General features: G+C 26.1%; 1 protein-coding gene across 2 annotated transcripts in view; it reads right to left on the bottom strand.

The window, feature by feature from the left end:
- The window catches only part of LOC145280053 (nucleoporin 88-like), a 910,024-nt gene that overhangs the window by 78,507 nt on the left and 812,632 nt on the right, over window positions 1-18,885 (bottom strand). For both annotated transcript variants that reach the window (XM_080131737.1, XM_080131747.1), the window contains exon 10: window positions 13,765-13,914. In XM_080131737.1, the coding sequence (XP_079987863.1) occupies window positions 13,765-13,914 (150 nt within the window). The remainder of the gene's footprint in view (window positions 1-13,764; window positions 13,915-18,885) is intronic.

Below are 18,885 nucleotides of genomic sequence, written 5' to 3'. Positions count from 1 at the left end.
CACAGAACGGATACTACCAGAATCGTGCATTGAAAGAATTGAGATTAGTCTGAAATAGTATATAGTAACTACATTGAGCATAAAACTATGATACAATAGTACCCTCATGAAAGTAATAGTATAGTTTCAGTCAGATACTAAATCACGATTGATAATAAATAGTTATACAGCAAATAATGTAAAGAGAATAAAAGTTAAATTTGATCAAAGTTGTATTTTAAAATCGATTTGAAAGTTAATATATACCAGCTTTAAAGTTAGTTATTATTGATAGCAGCAGAAACTTGTATTATAATTTGGATCACTTCAGTGCTACCTTATATGACATTCCTGCGATGCTTCTTACAAATTTAACCAGAATTATACTATTGATATTAACAGCATTGTATTATTGATATTAACAGGATTATATTTTGGATATTAAAAGCATTACATTTTGGATATAAAACACATTATGTTTTTATACTAACAGCATTTTATTTTGGATATAAACATCATCATATTTTGGATATTAACAGTATTAGATGTTTGATATTAACAGTATTAGATGTTTGATATTAACAGTATATTTTGAATATAAGCAGCATTATATTTTGGATATCAACAGCATTATATGTCTGATATTAACAGTATTATATTTTTTATATTAACAGCATACAATCTTTGATATTAACGGCATTATATCTTTGATATTAACGGCATAATATTTTTGATATTAACAGCATAATATTTTGGATATTAACAGCATAATATTTTGGATATTAACAGCATAATATTTTGGATATTAACCGCATAATATTTTGGATATTAACCGCATTATATTTTGGAGATTAACGGCATTATATTTTGGAGATTAACAGCATTATATTTTGGAGATTAACAGCATTATATTTTGGAGATTAACAGCATTATATTTTGGATATTAACAGCATTATATTTTGGAGATTAACAACATTATATTTTGGATATTAACAGCATTATATTTTGGATATTAACAGCATTATATTTCGGATATTAACAGAATTATATTATTGATATTAACAGCATTATATTTTGATATTAACAACATTATATTTACGATATACTCAGCATAATATGTTGGATATTAACAGCATTATATTATTGATATTAACAGCATAATATTTTTGATACTAACGGCATTATATGTTCGATATTAACGGTATTATATATTCGATATTGACGGCATTATATATTCGATATTAACAGAATTATATTTTATATATTAACAGAATTATATTTTATATATAAACAGAATTATATTTTATGTATTAACAGAATTATATTTTATATATTAACGGCATTGTATTTTTGATATTAACAGAATTATAATATTTATATTAACAGCTTTATATTTTGGATATTAAGAGAATTATATTAATATTAACAGCATTGTATTTTGGATATTAACAGCATTGTATTTTGGATATCATCGGTATTATATTTTTGATATTACCACCATTATATTTTTTATATAAACAGCATTATATTTTTTATATAAACAGCACTATATTTTTGATATAAACAGCATTATATTTTCGAGATTAACAGCATTATATTTTCGAGATTAACAGCATTATATTTTCGAGATTAACAGCATTATATTTTCGAGATTAACAGCATTATTTTTTCGAGATCAACAGCATCATATTTTCGAGATTAACATTGGATATTAACAGCATTGTATTTTGGATATTAACAACATTATATTTTGGATATGAACAGCATCATATTTTGGATATTAACAGACTTATATTATTGATATTAACAGCATTATATTTTGGATATAAACGCGATTATATTATTGATATTAACAAGATTATATTTTGGATATAACCAGCATATTATTTTTAATATTAACAGCATTATATTTTGGATATTTACAGCATTATATTTTTGATATTTACAGATTTATATTTTGGATATTTATAGCATTATATTAATGATATTATCAGCATTATATTATTGATATTAACGGCATAACATTTTTAATATTAACAGCATTATATTATTGATATTAACAGCATTGTATTTTGGATATTAACGGCATTATATTCTGAATATTAACAAAATTATATTTTGGATATAAACATCAATATATTTTGGATATTACCAGAATTATATTATTGATATGAACAGCATTTTATTTTTGATATAAAAAGCATTGTATTTTGGATATTTACAGCATTATATTATAAATATTAACAGCATTATATTTTGGATATTATCAGCATTATATTTTGGATATAATTAGCATTATATTTTGGATATTAACAGCATTATATTTTGGATATTAACAGCATTATATTTTGGATATTAACAGCATTATATTTTGGATATTAACAGCATTATATTTTGGATATTAACAGCATAATATTTTGGATAGTAACGGCATTATATTTTGGATACTAACGTCATTATATGTTGGATACTAACGGCATTATATTTTGGATATTAACGGCATAATATTTTGTATCATAACAGAAGTATATTATTGATATTAACAGAAGTATATTATTGATATTAACAGAATTATATTATTGATATCAACAGAATCATATTATTGATATCAACAGAATCATATTATTGATATCAACAGAATCATATTATTGATATCAACAGAATCATATTATTGATATCAACAGAATTATATTATTGATATCAACAGAATCATATTTGATAAATTAACAGCATTGTATTTTGGATTTTAAAAGAATTATATTATTGATATTAACAGCATTGTACTTTGGATATTAACAGCATTGTACTTTGGATATTAACAGCATTGTACTTTGGATATTAACAGCATTGTACTTTGGATATTAACAGCATTGTACTTTGGATATTAACAGCATTGTACTTTGGATATTAACAGCATTGTACTTTGGATATTAACAGCATTGTACTTTGGATATTAACAGCATTGTACTTTGGATATTAACAGCATTGTACTTTGGATATTAACAGCATTGTACTTTGGATATTAACAGCATTGTACTTTGGATATTAACAGCATTGTACTTTGGATATTAACAGCATTGTACTTTGGATATTAACAGCATTGTACTTTGGATATTAACAGCATTGTACTTTGGATATTAACAGCATTGTACTTTGGATATTAACAGCATTGTACTTTGGATATTAACAGCATTGTACTTTGGATATTAACAGCATTGTACTTTGGATATTAACAGCATTGTACTTTGGATATTAACAGCATTGTACTTTGGATATTAACAGCATTGTACTTTGGATATTAACAGCATTGTACTTTGGATATTAACAGCATTGTACTTTGGATATTAACAGCATTGTACTTTGGATATTAACAGCATTGTACTTTGGATATTAACAGCATTGTACTTTGGATATTAACAGCATTGTACTTTGGATATTAACAGCATTGTACTTTGGATATTAACAGCATTGTACTTTGGATATTAACAGCATTGTACTTTGGATATTAACAGCATTGTACTTTGGATATTAACAGCATTGTACTTTGGATATTAACAGCATTGTACTTTGGATATTAACAGCATTGTACTTTGGATATTAACAGCATTGTACTTTGGATATTAACAGCATTGTACTTTGGATATTAACAGCATTGTACTTTGGATATTAACAGCATTGTACTTTGGATATTAACAGCATCGTACTTTGGATATTAACAGCATCGTACTTTGGATATTAACAGCATTGTACTTTGGATATTAACAGCATTGTACTTTGGATATTAACAGCATTGTACTTTGGATATTAACAGCATTGTACTTTGGATATTTACAGCATTGTACTTTGGATATTTACAGCATTGTACTTTGGATATTTACAGCATTGTACTTTGGATATTTACAGCATTGTACTTTGGATATTTACAGCATTGTACTTTGGATATTAACAGCATTGTACTTTGGATATTAACAGCATTGTACTTTGGATATTAACAGCATTGTACTTTGGATATTAACAGCATTGTACTTTGGATATTAACAGCATTGTACTTTGGATATTAACAGCATTGTACTTTGGATATTAACAGCATTGTACTTTGGATATTAACAGCATTGTACTTTGGATATTAACAGCATTGTACTTTGGATATTAACAGCATTGTACTTTGGATATTAACAGCATCGTACTTTGGATATTAACAGCATCGTACTTTGGATATTTACAGCATCGTACTTTGGATATTAACAGCATCGTACTTTGGATATTTACAGCATCGTACTTTGGATATTTACAGCATCGTACTTTGGATATTTACAGCATCGTACTTTGGATATTTACAGCATCGTACTTTGGATATTTACAGCATTGTACTTTGGATATTTACAGCATTGTACTTTGGATATTTACAGCATTGTACTTTGGATATTTACAGCATTGTACTTTGGATATTTACAGCATTGTACTTTGGATATTTACAGCATTGTACTTTGGATATTAACAGCATTGTACTTTGGATATTAACAGCATTGTACTTTGGATATTAACAGCATTGTACTTTGGATATTAACAGCATTGTACTTTGGATATTAACAGCATTGTATTTTGGATATTAACGGCATTATATTTTCGATATTAACAAAATTATATTATTGATATTAACAACATTATATTTTGGATATGAACATCATTATGATTTGTATACTATCAGAATTATATTATTGATATTACCAGCATTATATTATTGATATGACCATCATTATATTTTTTATATTAACAGAATTATAATATTGATATTAACAGCATCATATTTTGGATATTAACAGAATTATATTATTCATATTAAAAGCATTATATTTTGGATATAAACACCATCATATTTTGGATATTAACAGCATTGTATTTTGTGATATTAAAAGCATTATATTTTGGATATTAACAACATTATGTTTTTGATAATAACGGCATTATGTTTTGGATAATAACGGCATTATGTTTTGGATATTAACGGCATTATGTTTTGGATATTAACGGCACTATATTTTGGATATTGACGCCATTATATTTTGGATATTGACGCCATTATATTTTGGATATTGACGCCATTATATTTTGGATATTGACGCCATTATATTTTAGATGTTGACGCCATTATATTTTGGATATGAACAGGATTATATTTTGAAAATTAACAGCATTATATTTTGGATATAAACAGCATTATATTTTGGATATAAACAGCATTATATTTTGGATATTAACAGCATTATATTTTGGATATTAACAGCATTATATTTTGCATATAAATGGGATTATATTATTGATATTAACAGGATTATATTTTGGATATAAACAGAAGTTTATTTTTGATATTAACAGCATTATGTTTTGGATATTAACGGCACTATATTTTAGATATTAACGGAATTATATTATTGATATTAACAGGATTATATTTTTGATATAAAAACTATTGTATTTTGGATATTATCAGCATTATATTTTGGATATTAACAGCATTATATTTTGGATATTAACAGCATTATATTTTGGATATTAACAGCATTATATTTTGGATATTAACAGCATTATATTTTGGATATTAACAACATTATATTTTGTATATAATTAGCATCATATTTTTGATATTAACAGCATTATATTATTGATATTAACAGCATAATATTTTTTGATATTAACAGCATAACATTTTTTGATATTAACAGCATAACATTGTTTGATATTAACAGCATAATATTATGGATAGTAACGGCATTATATTTTGGAGACTAACGCCATTATATTTTGGATACTTACGGCATTATATTTTGGATATTAACGGAATTATATTTTATATATTAACAGCATTGTATCGTGGATTTTAACAGTATTATAATATTGATAATAACAGCATTATATTCTGGATATAAACAGAATTATAATATTTTTATATTAACAGCTCTATATTTTGGATATAAACAACATTGTATTTTTGATATAAAGAACATTGTATATTGGATATCAACAGTATTATATTTTTGATATAAACAGTATTATATTTTGGATATCAACAGTATTATATTTTGGATATCAACAATATTATATTTTGGATAATAACAGTATTATATTTTGGATATCAACAGTATTATATTTTGGATATCAACAGTATTATATTTTGGATATCAACAGCATTATATTTTGGATATTAACAGCATTATATTTTGGATATAAACAGCATAATATATTAGAGATTAATAGCATTATATATTGGAGATTAACAGCATTATATTTTGGATATTAACAGCATTATATTTTGGATATTAACAGCATTGTATTTTGAATATTGACGGCATTATATTCTTGATATTAACGGCATTATATTTTCGATATAAACGGTATTATATTTTGGATATTATCAGCATGATATTATTCATATTAACAGTATTCTATTTTAGATATTAACGGCATTATAATTTGGATATTAACAGCATTATATTTTGTAGATTAACTGCATTATATTTTGGATATAAACAACATAATATATTGGAGATTAACAGCATTATATTTTTTATGTTAATAGCATTATATTTTGGATATTAACAGCATTATATTTTGTGATATTAACAGCATTATATTTTGGATATTAACAGCATTATATTTTGGATATTACGGCATTATATTTCGTATATTAACAGAGTTATATTATTGATATTAACACATTATATTTTGGATATGAACTTCATTATATTTTGGATATTAACAGAGTTATGTTATTGATATTAACAGCATTATATTATTTATATTAAAAGCATTATATTTTGGATATAAACACTATCGTATTTTGGATATAAACAGCATTGTCTTTTGGATATTGAAAGCATTATATTTTGGATATTAACAGCATTATATTTCGGATATTAACAGCATTATATTTTGGATATTAACAGCATTCTATTTTGGATATAAACAGCATTCTATTTTGAATGTAAACAGCATTGTATTTTGGATGTAAACAGCATTATGTTTTGGATATTAACGGAATTATATTTTTGATATTGACGTCATTATATTTTGTATATTAACGGCATTATATTTTGTATATTAATGGCATTATATTTTGGATATAAACGCGATTATATTATTGATATTGACAGGATTATATTTTGGATATAAATAGCGTTTTATTTTTGACATTAACAGCACTACATTTTGGATATTAACAGAAATATATTATTGATGTTAACAGAGTTATATTATTGATGTTAACAGAATTATATTATTGATGTTAACAGAATTATATTATTGATGTTAACAGAATTATATTATTGATGTTAACACAATTATATTATTGATATTAACAGCATTGTATTTTGGATATAAACACCATCGTATTTTGGATATTAACAGAATTATATTATTGATATTAGAAGACTTCTCTTTGGATATTAACGACATTATATTTTGGATAGTAACAGCATTATATGTTGAATATTAACGGTATTATATGTTGAATATTAACGGTATTATATGTTGAATATTAACGGTATTATATGTTGAATATTAACGGTATTATATGTTGAATATTAACGGTATTATATGATGGATATTAACAGCATTATATTTTGGATATTAACAGCATTATATTTTGGATATTAACAGCATTATGTTTTGGATATTAACAGCATACTTTGGATATTAACGGCATTATAGTTCGGATATTAAGAGAATTATATTATTGATATTAACAGCATTATATTTTGTAATATGAACATCATTATATTTTGGATATTAACAGAATTATATTATTGATATTAAAAGCATTATATTTTGGATATAAACAGTATCGTATTTTGGATATTGAAAGCATTATATTTTGGATATTAACAGCATTATATTTTGGATATTAACATCATTATATTTTGGATATTAACATCATTATATTTTGGATGTAAACAGCATTATGCTTTGGATATTAACGGCATTATATTTGAGATATTAACGGCATTATATTTTAGATATTAACGGCATTATATTTTAGATATTAACGGCATTATATTTTGGATATAAACGCGATTATATTATTGATATTGACAGGATTATATTTTGGATATAAATAGCGTTTTATTTTTGACATTAACAGCACTACATTTTGGATATTAACAGAAATATATTATTGATGTTAACAGAGTTATATTATTGATGTTAACAGAATTATATTATTGATGTTAACAGAATTATATTATTGATGTTAACAGAATTATATTATTGATGTTAACACAATTATATTATTGATATTAACAGCATTGTATTTTGGATATAAACACCATCGTATTTTGGATATTAACAGAATTATATTATTGATATTAGAAGACTTCTCTTTGGATATTAACGACATTATATTTTGGATAGTAACAGCATTATATGTTGAATATTAACGGTATTATATGTTGAATATTAACGGTATTATATGTTGAATATTAACGGTATTATATGATGGATATTAACAGCATTATATTTTGGATATTAACAGCATTATATTTTGGATATTAACAGCATTATATTTTGGATATTAACAGCATACTTTGGATATTAACGGCATTATAGTTCGGATATTAAGAGAATTATATTATTGATATTAACAGCATTATATTTTGTAATATGAACATCATTATATTTTGGATATTAACAGAATTATATTATTGATATTAAAAGCATTATATTTTGGATATAAACAGTATCGTATTTTGGATATTGAAAGCATTATATTTTGGATATTAACAGCATTATATTTTGGATATTAACATCATTATATTTTGGATGTAAACAGCATTATGCTTTGGATATTAACGGCATTATATTTGAGATATTAACGGCATTATATTTTAGATATTAACGGCATTATATTTTAGATATTAACGGCATTATATTTTGGATATTGACGCCATTATAACTTGTATATTAACGGTATTATATTTTGGATATTAACAGCATTATATATTGGATATTAACAGCATAATATTTTGGATATAAACGCGATTATATTATTGATATTGACAGGATTATATTTTGGATATAAACAGCATTTTATTTTTGATATTAAAAGCATTATATTTTTCATATTAACGGCACTATATTATTGATATTAACAGAATTATATTATTGATATTAACAAAATTATATTATTGATATTAACAGCATTGTATTTTGGATATTAACAACATAATATTTTTGATATTAACAGAATTTATTTTGTATATTAACGGCATATTATTTTGGACATTAACGGTATTGTAATTTGGATATTAACAGCACTATATTTTGGATATTAACAGCATTATATTATTTATATTAGAAGCATTCTATTTTGGATATTAACAGCATTATATTTTGGATTATAACAGCATTATATTTTAGATACTAGCGGGGGTACCCGGCGTTGCCCGAGTGTTTGTTTCTGGGACGGTGGGGGGGGGGAGAGTTTTAAAAAATGTTATGGTAGGTAAGTAGGAAGGATCAAATCCGGAGTCATGAGTAAAAGTAGGAAAATAAAGTGTGAAAAAAAAACAAACAAAAAAAAACATCTTCCATTGATCTTAACCGATTTTGGCCGTGACTTCTCAGCAGAAAAAGTATAGAAATCTAAGATTATCGAGGAATTTGAGAAATAATAAGCCTATAACACACCTCAGATATTGTTCTGCCGTTTGTACATATTATATTTGCATGAAATGTCTTGATTTTTAATCCTATTAAGGTCAAAATCCGACGAGACAAAATGAGTTCATTTTATTTATATAGAGATAAACAGCATTATATTATTGATATTAACATTATATTTTGTGATATTAACATTATATTTTGGATATTAACAGCATTATATTTTGGATATTTACGGTATTATATTTTGGATATTAACGGCATTATATTTTGGATAATAACAGCATTATATTTTGGATATTAACAACATGATATTATTCATATTAATAGCATTCTATTTTTGATATTAACGGCATTATATTTTAGACATTAACGGCATTATATTTTGGATATTAACAGCATTATATTTTGGATATTAACAGCATTATATTTTGGATATTAACGACATTATATTTGTGATATTAACGGCATAATATTTTGGATATTAACAGCATTATATTGTCGATATTAACAGCATCATATTTTGGATGTTAAAAGCATTATATTTTGGATATCAACACCATTATATTTTAGATATAAACAGCATTATATTATTGATATTAACAGGATTATATTTTAGATATAAACAGCATTATATTATTGATATTAACAGGATTATATTTTGGATGTTAACAGCATTATATTTTTGGATATTAACAGCATAATATTTTGGATATTAACAGCATTATATTTTGGACATTAACAGCATTATATTTTTGATTCCTTCTGCCACACTTGACATGCCAAGGGTTCTGTGTGCTATACAATTCTGCTTAATAGTTCTTTTATTTGTTTCTGTTTGTTTACTTTTGTTTGCATCCAAAGAAAATATATTTCCACTGAAGTGGTAGGAGCTACTGTGATATGGTCAGATTTATAGAGGACAACCTATGCGTGTAGTTGAATGGCAAGGTGCTCATTGTTGCCTGTAAGTGTTTATTATTAATAGTATTATAACTTGCATCCTCCTATAACACTTAATCTGTATGCTAAATTTGGTGCAAGTCACTATTTCAATGGAATGGATGCCCTAAAACCAAAGCTTTCTTTTAGAATTGCCCACAACTGCAAATGAATTGTAGTAAATGCAAAAGAATTCCATACTTAATCTGTTAAATTTGAGATTATCAGTCATAATCTACAGAGGTTACATTAGGCGAAACGTGGAAATAACAACAGATGAGAATACTCATTCAAATAAGCCACATGATACAGGATTTTATACGTAAGCATTTGCTCGAGCAACACAATGTTAATTTTGAGATGTGTTCATGCTGTAAATGTTTTGCGCATCTTTTAAGGGTTGAATTGAGACAACAGTCAGAAACAGGAAATTACCAAAGTGGCGTAGCAAATAATAATAATAATGATGATGATGATATATGTATAAATTATTTACACTTTCAACTCAAAGATTTTTGGACAAAATGTTGAACTTGAGAATCTGTATGGAATTTTGAATGGAACCCTTTAATAAATTCACAGAGGTAGCACGTTCTTGTTAAAGTCACTAGTAATTTGCAATTGTATTCTGAGTATCGCCTGCACTTAAGATTGAACTTTCAACCTCCAGAAGTGTCATTTACAACTGAATTTTACTTTGTACTTTATTCATCTGCAAGGACCCATGGTATAACGGATAAACTAGTAGATAGAAATTCAGTTCTAACACTCTTCTGAAGGGTGAAGGTTCAATCTTCAGTGTTGGCAATACTAAAAATACATTTATAAATTACTTTCTATTCAGTCACGGTTGATGGAACGAGAACAACCTACCCCCATGGATTAAATAAAGGGTTCTGTTTGAAATTCTGTGCAGTTCCCAAGTTTGACAAGAAACATCAGGAGAAGGTCGGAGGTGACATCAGCCAAAACGTTCTAAAAATACCACTCAAGATGAGAACAGTAGTCTGAATAACATGAAAGTTTGTTTTGTCTTAATGGGAAATGTCTGAACAACAAATAATAACATCTGTTATCAATAAAAAGATTTTTTAGGTCATTCAAACAGTTTCAAAATCTCTAAGATGTTGACTAAGACTGACATTGTTAGCATCATTTTGATAAGTTTCTGTCCATGAAGGAATCTACAGTGGAAGAAGATGGGGAGGCGGAGGACAGATATCTCAAATTACATCATCATTTTTAAACATCCTGATTCCACTGTAATAGTTTTCTTCTCCTTTTTAACACATTAATTACAGTTGAGGGGTCATTGCTGAATTTGCTTATGTCTACAGACTGAGAACAGCTTGCGGCAAGTCAAAACCCGAAATAATTTGTTGAAAATATTGTCCATTGAGAAAGAAAGTTTTTGATTTTTCAGTTTATTTTTATTTCATATGTTTAAAAAAAATTTTTTTTTAATTTAGTCACTTTTAAGACAAAAATGTAAAAAAATGAAAACTTAAAAATTATAAATAAATGATGAAATTATAGTTTTAAAATAAAAAATATAATAACTTCCTATTTAGAGAGAGAGAGAAAGAAAAAGACAGAGCAAAGTTTGCCAAATAAAGTTTTAAAAAAAGAACTTTCAAGTAAAAATATATTTGAGATTTAATATATATATATATATATATATATATATATACGCACCCACACAAGACCAATATTGAGATTTTCATAAGAATTTCAGAAAAAATAAATTATTGGAGATAAAAACAAAATTGATATGAACAAATTAAAATTTGAATTATAAAAAATAGATGAATATATGGATGCCCAAAAGAGACATAAATTTCAAATGTGATCACTGAAAATATTGTTAATGTAACAACAAAAACTTGCATGTATATTACATTTTTCTTTCTTTTGTTTTCTAATCAGTCATCTAAAATGTTTCTATTGTATGCTTTCTACGGTTTTATTGTAATAAATAGATATTATATTAATAGGATCAGTTTGTCTTTTTGTATATTATCTGTATTATCACATACCTATATTGATAAATAGTTTTAACTCTGACTCAAAATTAAATTCTTTTTTAAACTCTACATAAAAAATAAAGTTTCCTTTCTAAAGTAAAAAAAAAACAACCAAAGCAAATTACAGACTAAAACTTATTAAATTTATCTTTATAACTTTGCTCTGTCTTTCTCTCTCTCTCTCTCTCTCTCTCTCTCTCTCTCTCTCTCTCTCTCTCTCTCTCTCTCTCTCTCTCTCTCTCTAAATGGGAAGTTATTATATTTTTTATTTTAAAAATATAATGTTATCATGAAATGAACATTAATTAGTATCTCCTTTTTTATCCAAGACGCCAACTCAAACCTCGTTCAACATATAGAGTTCACATATATTCAGAGCATTCTCAATTCGCTAGACAGAGTCCAACTTTGAAATCTAGTGGATTAGTGAGCGAAATATCGCTTTTGTTCTTTACAAGCCCTTTCAATAAGTATTTGTTGTTAACCCATAAATAGTCCCATGTAGTTCATTGCATTTATCAATTTAGCCTAACAATTGTTCCATCCTATTGACCCTTACCCTCAAGTGACTCTTGGCCTTGATAAGTGGTTATAAAACAAAACTGAGACAATCATAAAGAAATATCTAATAGCAAGGAGGATTGTGTTGTACCAATTAGAATCTACTTTTCTAAACATAGCTATTAGCTTGCCTCAACATCTTTTGCATAAGTCATAGCTTAATGAAGGCTAAGAGTTTTTATATCTAAGATAAACTTTTACATTTGATGTAGAAATAACTCCTATTCCCCTCACACATACACACCAATCCAAACAAGCTCTCTAATAGTTTTAAAATTGTATTCAAAACAATCAAGCAATGATATTCATCTGATTAAACTACCAATTATGATTCCAAATGACCAAAGCAAAAACCACTTATCTGTTTAGCATTGTTTTAAGATCAATAAAGAGAGAGAGAGAGAGAGAGAGAGAGAGAGAGAGAGAGAGAGAGAGAGAGAAGACTATGACAACAGCTGCAGATCTATGGAGAAGAGAGAGATAGAAGGGGGGAAAAGAGAAAGAAATTTGGAGAGGAGGAGAATAGAAATCTAGGGAGAGGGAGAGAAAGGGGTAGAGAAAGGAAGAGAAAGAACAGAAAAGAGAGATAAAAAAGATTTCTTACTTGATGAAAGGTGTGCTCATCGTTCTCTGAAGGATCTGAGCAATATGTTCATCAAACGGTTCCTTCGAGAGTTCTTTGAAAGGAGAACCTGCAGTGTTGGAAGTGTTTTGCATTGCACTCACTATTATTGGTGACACCTTGTAATGGTCACTAAAAAAGAAAAAAAAAGTTTCAGTGAAAACATTACAAAACAAAAATAAATAATAAAATAAATACAAAAATAAAACAGATTTTATAAATTTGAATAGTATAGAGATGTGTATTGAGCAGAACACTTTGTTGGTTTGATCACACTGAAAGAATGGATGAGATGTTATAATTATTTTTTATAAGGCTTCCCAAAATCAAATATTAATTTTACTTTATCTTTTTTAATTTAATTCACTTTGATTCTCGATTTTTCTCATCAATACATTTCTTCTTACAAAATCAATATTTCATTCTTCTTGGGGATCGTGATACCATATTCTCCACAAAAATAAAACGTATTTTGATTTATGATTTCCAGTTTCCATCAATTAAAACAAACCAGTAATGAATTAAATTTTATTTCTATCAGAGATTTTTTTATACTACAGTTGCACCTCCAATCAATATAAGATAAGTGTATCTCTCTCTCTCTCTCTCTCTCTCTCTCTATATATATATATATATATATATATATATATATATATATTACATATGTAGAATGAAAAAAAAAAAAAAACAATATAAAAATATATACTAGTGCATATGAATTTAATCGTTCATTAAATAGGGTGATTACGTCATTAGGAGTAAAAGATATATATGTTCTTTATACGTAGGTATTTCGAAGCCTAATGCTTCTCATCAGGAAAGGAGCCGCTAGGTAATAAATTTAAACGATTAAATTTATATTCATTAGTATATATCTTATATTGTCGGGGGGTTTTTTTTCTCTTTTTTCTTCCTGTATATAAGCTCCACATCAAATTGTTGAGCTTTTTATTATCTCAATAAATCTTATTTAAAAAAATTTCTAATTCTTCTTGGTTCTCGCCATATATATATATATATATATATATATATATATATATATATATATATATCCCAAACTAGACGAAGATGCATTATCAAATAAATACAGACATTTTGAGTTATGTGATAGATTTTAACTGATTGAAAAAAAAAAAAAAAGCAGCAGTCACCTAAATTATTTACAACTGTTTTTTTGTTTTGTTTTATAACCATATAATGACTGCAGATACAATATCTGCAATAGCTGCTAATGAATTACAACAGCTGAAGGGTAACTATCCAAAATTATACTTGGGTTTCTAAATTGGAAAACAAAAAAAGGATTTGATAAAAAATATTTACAGAGAGAGAAATAAAAATAAAAAAGACCCCCGGGGCATTTTGGGAAGCTCTGCCTATTTACAAAAATGAAAAGAAAACTATCCTATATAGCACTTCTTTTAACAGTTTTCTATCTAATATTCTCTCTCATCTCCTCAAACTAGCTCAAATAAAGTGTGTACACTCCCCCCCACATACATACATACATACATACACAAAAAGATTACCCTTTTTTTGTTTTACATATACTTTCTCCTTTATGCAAGAAATATTATACATGGAGTTGGGAGTCATATTAGTGAGTTAGATTTGTTTAAAAGTCAAATTTTTTTTCAACTGACATACTATACTCTTCTTAAAGTTCATCCATTACACACCAACAGCTGTTTGATGTACTAAAATACTAGTAAAAGTACAGAGTTAGTCAATTAGCATAAGTAAACTATTCTAATCATAAAACAATGAAGAAACATTCATAAACGTCACACAATCAGAGAATATTACATAACAGTTTATTCAATTAAAAAATCATTGAAAGAAAGCTATGCATGAGAAATGAACAAAAATAAATTGCACTTTATATAGGACATATTCAAACAGGATAAAGCAGAACAAATTTAAAATATGCACTAATATATGCGTGTGTGTGTGTGTGTTTATTATATATATCAAATTTTAAGTATAGAAAATAACCGTGATTCTATTTTTTTTTTCCAAATAAGATGATTAAAATCAAGATTTGTTGACAAGCAGTCGATTCAATGGACTGAAATCTAATTTCAATTCACGGATGACTTACTGATACACCTACATAAAAGTGAGGGGAGACATTTAAAATGAATAAATTATAGCCTTTTCTATTCAGAATTCGTTTTATTTAATTTTCATTATTTGGCCATAAAATAGCCTGAATCACAATAGGAATAGTTTGAGTGCAACAAGAAAAAGAGGATTATATATGAATGTACACTTTTTCTAAAAAAATGTTATCCTTTGCCTATGTTTTCGTTAATATTTTTATTCATATAAAATAACCTTTTAATCAGTCAAGTTAAAAACAAAAGAAATAAGAGAAAAAAATCGAATTTTAAGAAAAGAAAGAAAAACTTAATTAGTATAAAAAAAAAAACAAAGAAAAAGAGAAAAGGATTAGAAAATAGATTTGGCAGTTTTTCAGTTTTTTTTTTTTTTTTTTTTTTTTTACTTGATAATTTATGTGATGGGACAGAAGAATATCTGTTTCAAGAAGGGTAAATTTATTTCCTAAACTTAAGTTTTGCACCCTTTAGGAAAATTAAAATAACCAAATTAAACGTTGTCTAGAATTCTTATCCTAATTTTTATCAAAATCCATTCCAGGATTTTAATCCTAAAAACCGTCTAAAATTTAAGGCTTAAGCTTAAGGGGGTCTTAAGAAATTGAAATTCAGTGAATCTTGCTTAATTGCTCTCTAATGACTATGACTCATGTTCAATTCAACGATGTTTTCATTTTCAAATAGAAGGTTGTGCATGTATTATGTATTCCTAAAACTCCTTTAAAATATCCAAAAGAAACTGAGATTTAGGGAATATTCATTTATTGATGCCTAACATTATTAAAATAAAACAACTGAAATACCAATGAAAAGGTTCATTGCTTGTCGATGAATGCACAATGCTCCGAACTTGTTCACAAAAAATATCAGCTGTGTCTATAAGAAAGGAAAATTAATTTCACTTCACTTACATTATCTCCAACCTAATCCATGCTGACTCCATCACAAAAATTGAACATTATTATAAAATTGAAAATACAAGAATAAAAAATAACTTTATGGTTATAGACTGAATGCAAAAAAAAAAAAAAAAAAAACAAATTTGGAAAATCCTTTAAAAATAATTTAGATTAAAATACACCCTTTATATACCAAAACTTAATTAAAAATTAATAAGCTTTAATAAGTAATTAAAAAAGAAATAATACCCATGAACCACAATAAAAAATACATTAATACTTATATAAATTGATAAAAATTCCAAACACAATCTTTACATGTTTCATAGTCTTATGTGCATATGTTTGTGCGAGTATATCTGTATACACGTGTATTTGTCTGCTTGTCTATATGTGTGTGTACATTAATAAAAATAAAAAATAAAATAGCTACTATATGATTAGCTTAAATATTCTGAGTTATTAAGATATAAATAAAATAATTAAGCTATCCTTTTAACTCCTCTCTCTTCTTTAACGGAAATTTAATCTTTGTAATCAATTTAACACATAAGAACTTTAGCTTTGCTTCACACAAGTCATGGCATATTTTCTCTCTTCCAAAGAACCTTTTTAATTCTTGTATTTTAATTTTTCTTGCCCAATGAAATCAAATATGATTGAAACAGTCTGCACATCGCAGCAAGATTTACATAAAGAATAATAAAATATATATGTAGAATTGAAAGACTGTAAATTATAATTTACAAGAATTTGTTGTTCAACAGTATTAAGATTAATTTATTGTTCAACAATATTAAGATTTGCTTAATTTGCGGAGTTTCAAAGAATGCGTTCTTTTCATCAAAGGAATGATATTAGCAAATGAATACTATAGCGAAGCTATCAATTTGCTGATACTGGCATAAATTGAAACTGCATAAATGGAGAAAAGAAATGAAAAATGAAAAAAGTAAATTAAAAATTAAAGATTAAAACTCCAGTTGAAAGAATATAGAGTGGTTAGGTATTTCCAAGGTGAAATGGTCATAAGTCAATGTTTTCATAAGAAGTCTAGTTTATAATGTTTAAAATTAGATCCAAATTAAAAATCCAAAATGTGCATAATCTAGGTCTGTAGAAAGATCCTGCTTGCATGCAATCGGGGAAGAAAGATTATTTCGAATCTTCAAAGTTTATTTTTCATGTTAGGGATAGTGTAACCAGCATAGCGAATGCTTCCATGGCCAGTTTAAAATTTAGTAATAACAGAAAACTTGATTTCCAAAATACAAAGGAAGTAAAATAAATACAATAGAAGAAAAAAAAAAAGGGGTGTTGTGTTCTATCACAAGCTCTATTTCCTATTTTGGTTGTACTGAGCTTTTTTATTTGGTCGGAATTACTATATAAATATTGATATTTATAATCGCTTTAAGCTTATAGAAGCTTTTGGCTTGTAAATTTAATTTTTACTTCTTGATCTTATACATCTCAATGTTTATTAATTTTTTTATTTTCTAATTTTTTAAGCTAAATTTCACGAATTTAGCCTTTTTAAAAAAGACCTTCAAAAATTCTTGAATACTTTTGATAGAATATGAGGATATGATTAAATATAATTAGAAAATTCTATTTATAAACATTGTTGATAGGAAGTGACCAATCAAATGGATTTTTTCTGGTATGAATACGAAAAGTTATGTGTAGGAATTCTAAAATATCCAGTATGTTTGATTCTAGTTTCTGATTACCAATCAGAATCACTCAAACATACTGGATATTTTAGAATTCCTACACATAACTTTTCGTATTCATACCAGAAAAAATTTGGTTCTTTGTCTTCAAACTTCTACAGTTATAAACTTATACAGATTTGCTATTTACTAAAAACTGTTTTTGTTTCATGACTTATACAGATTGGTTACCCATTGGAAACTCTTCTAAAATTAAACATGGCTTTCAATTCAAAAATAAATTTTATTTGGCCTTTTTTTTTTAAGTGTGACGTACGGACTACCTAAGGAAGGAACAAGCAGAATATTATGTAGTTGAGTACAGACGATAATTTTAAATGTTTCAATTTTATTGTTGCTTTCAAGATT

Source organism: Euprymna scolopes, chromosome 1 (assembly GCF_053919585.1).
Source record: "Euprymna scolopes isolate OS-2025 chromosome 1, ASM5391958v1, whole genome shotgun sequence".
Lineage (NCBI taxonomy): Eukaryota > Metazoa > Mollusca > Cephalopoda > Sepiida > Sepiolidae > Euprymna > Euprymna scolopes.
This window is presented reverse-complemented; position numbering and strand designations above follow the sequence as displayed.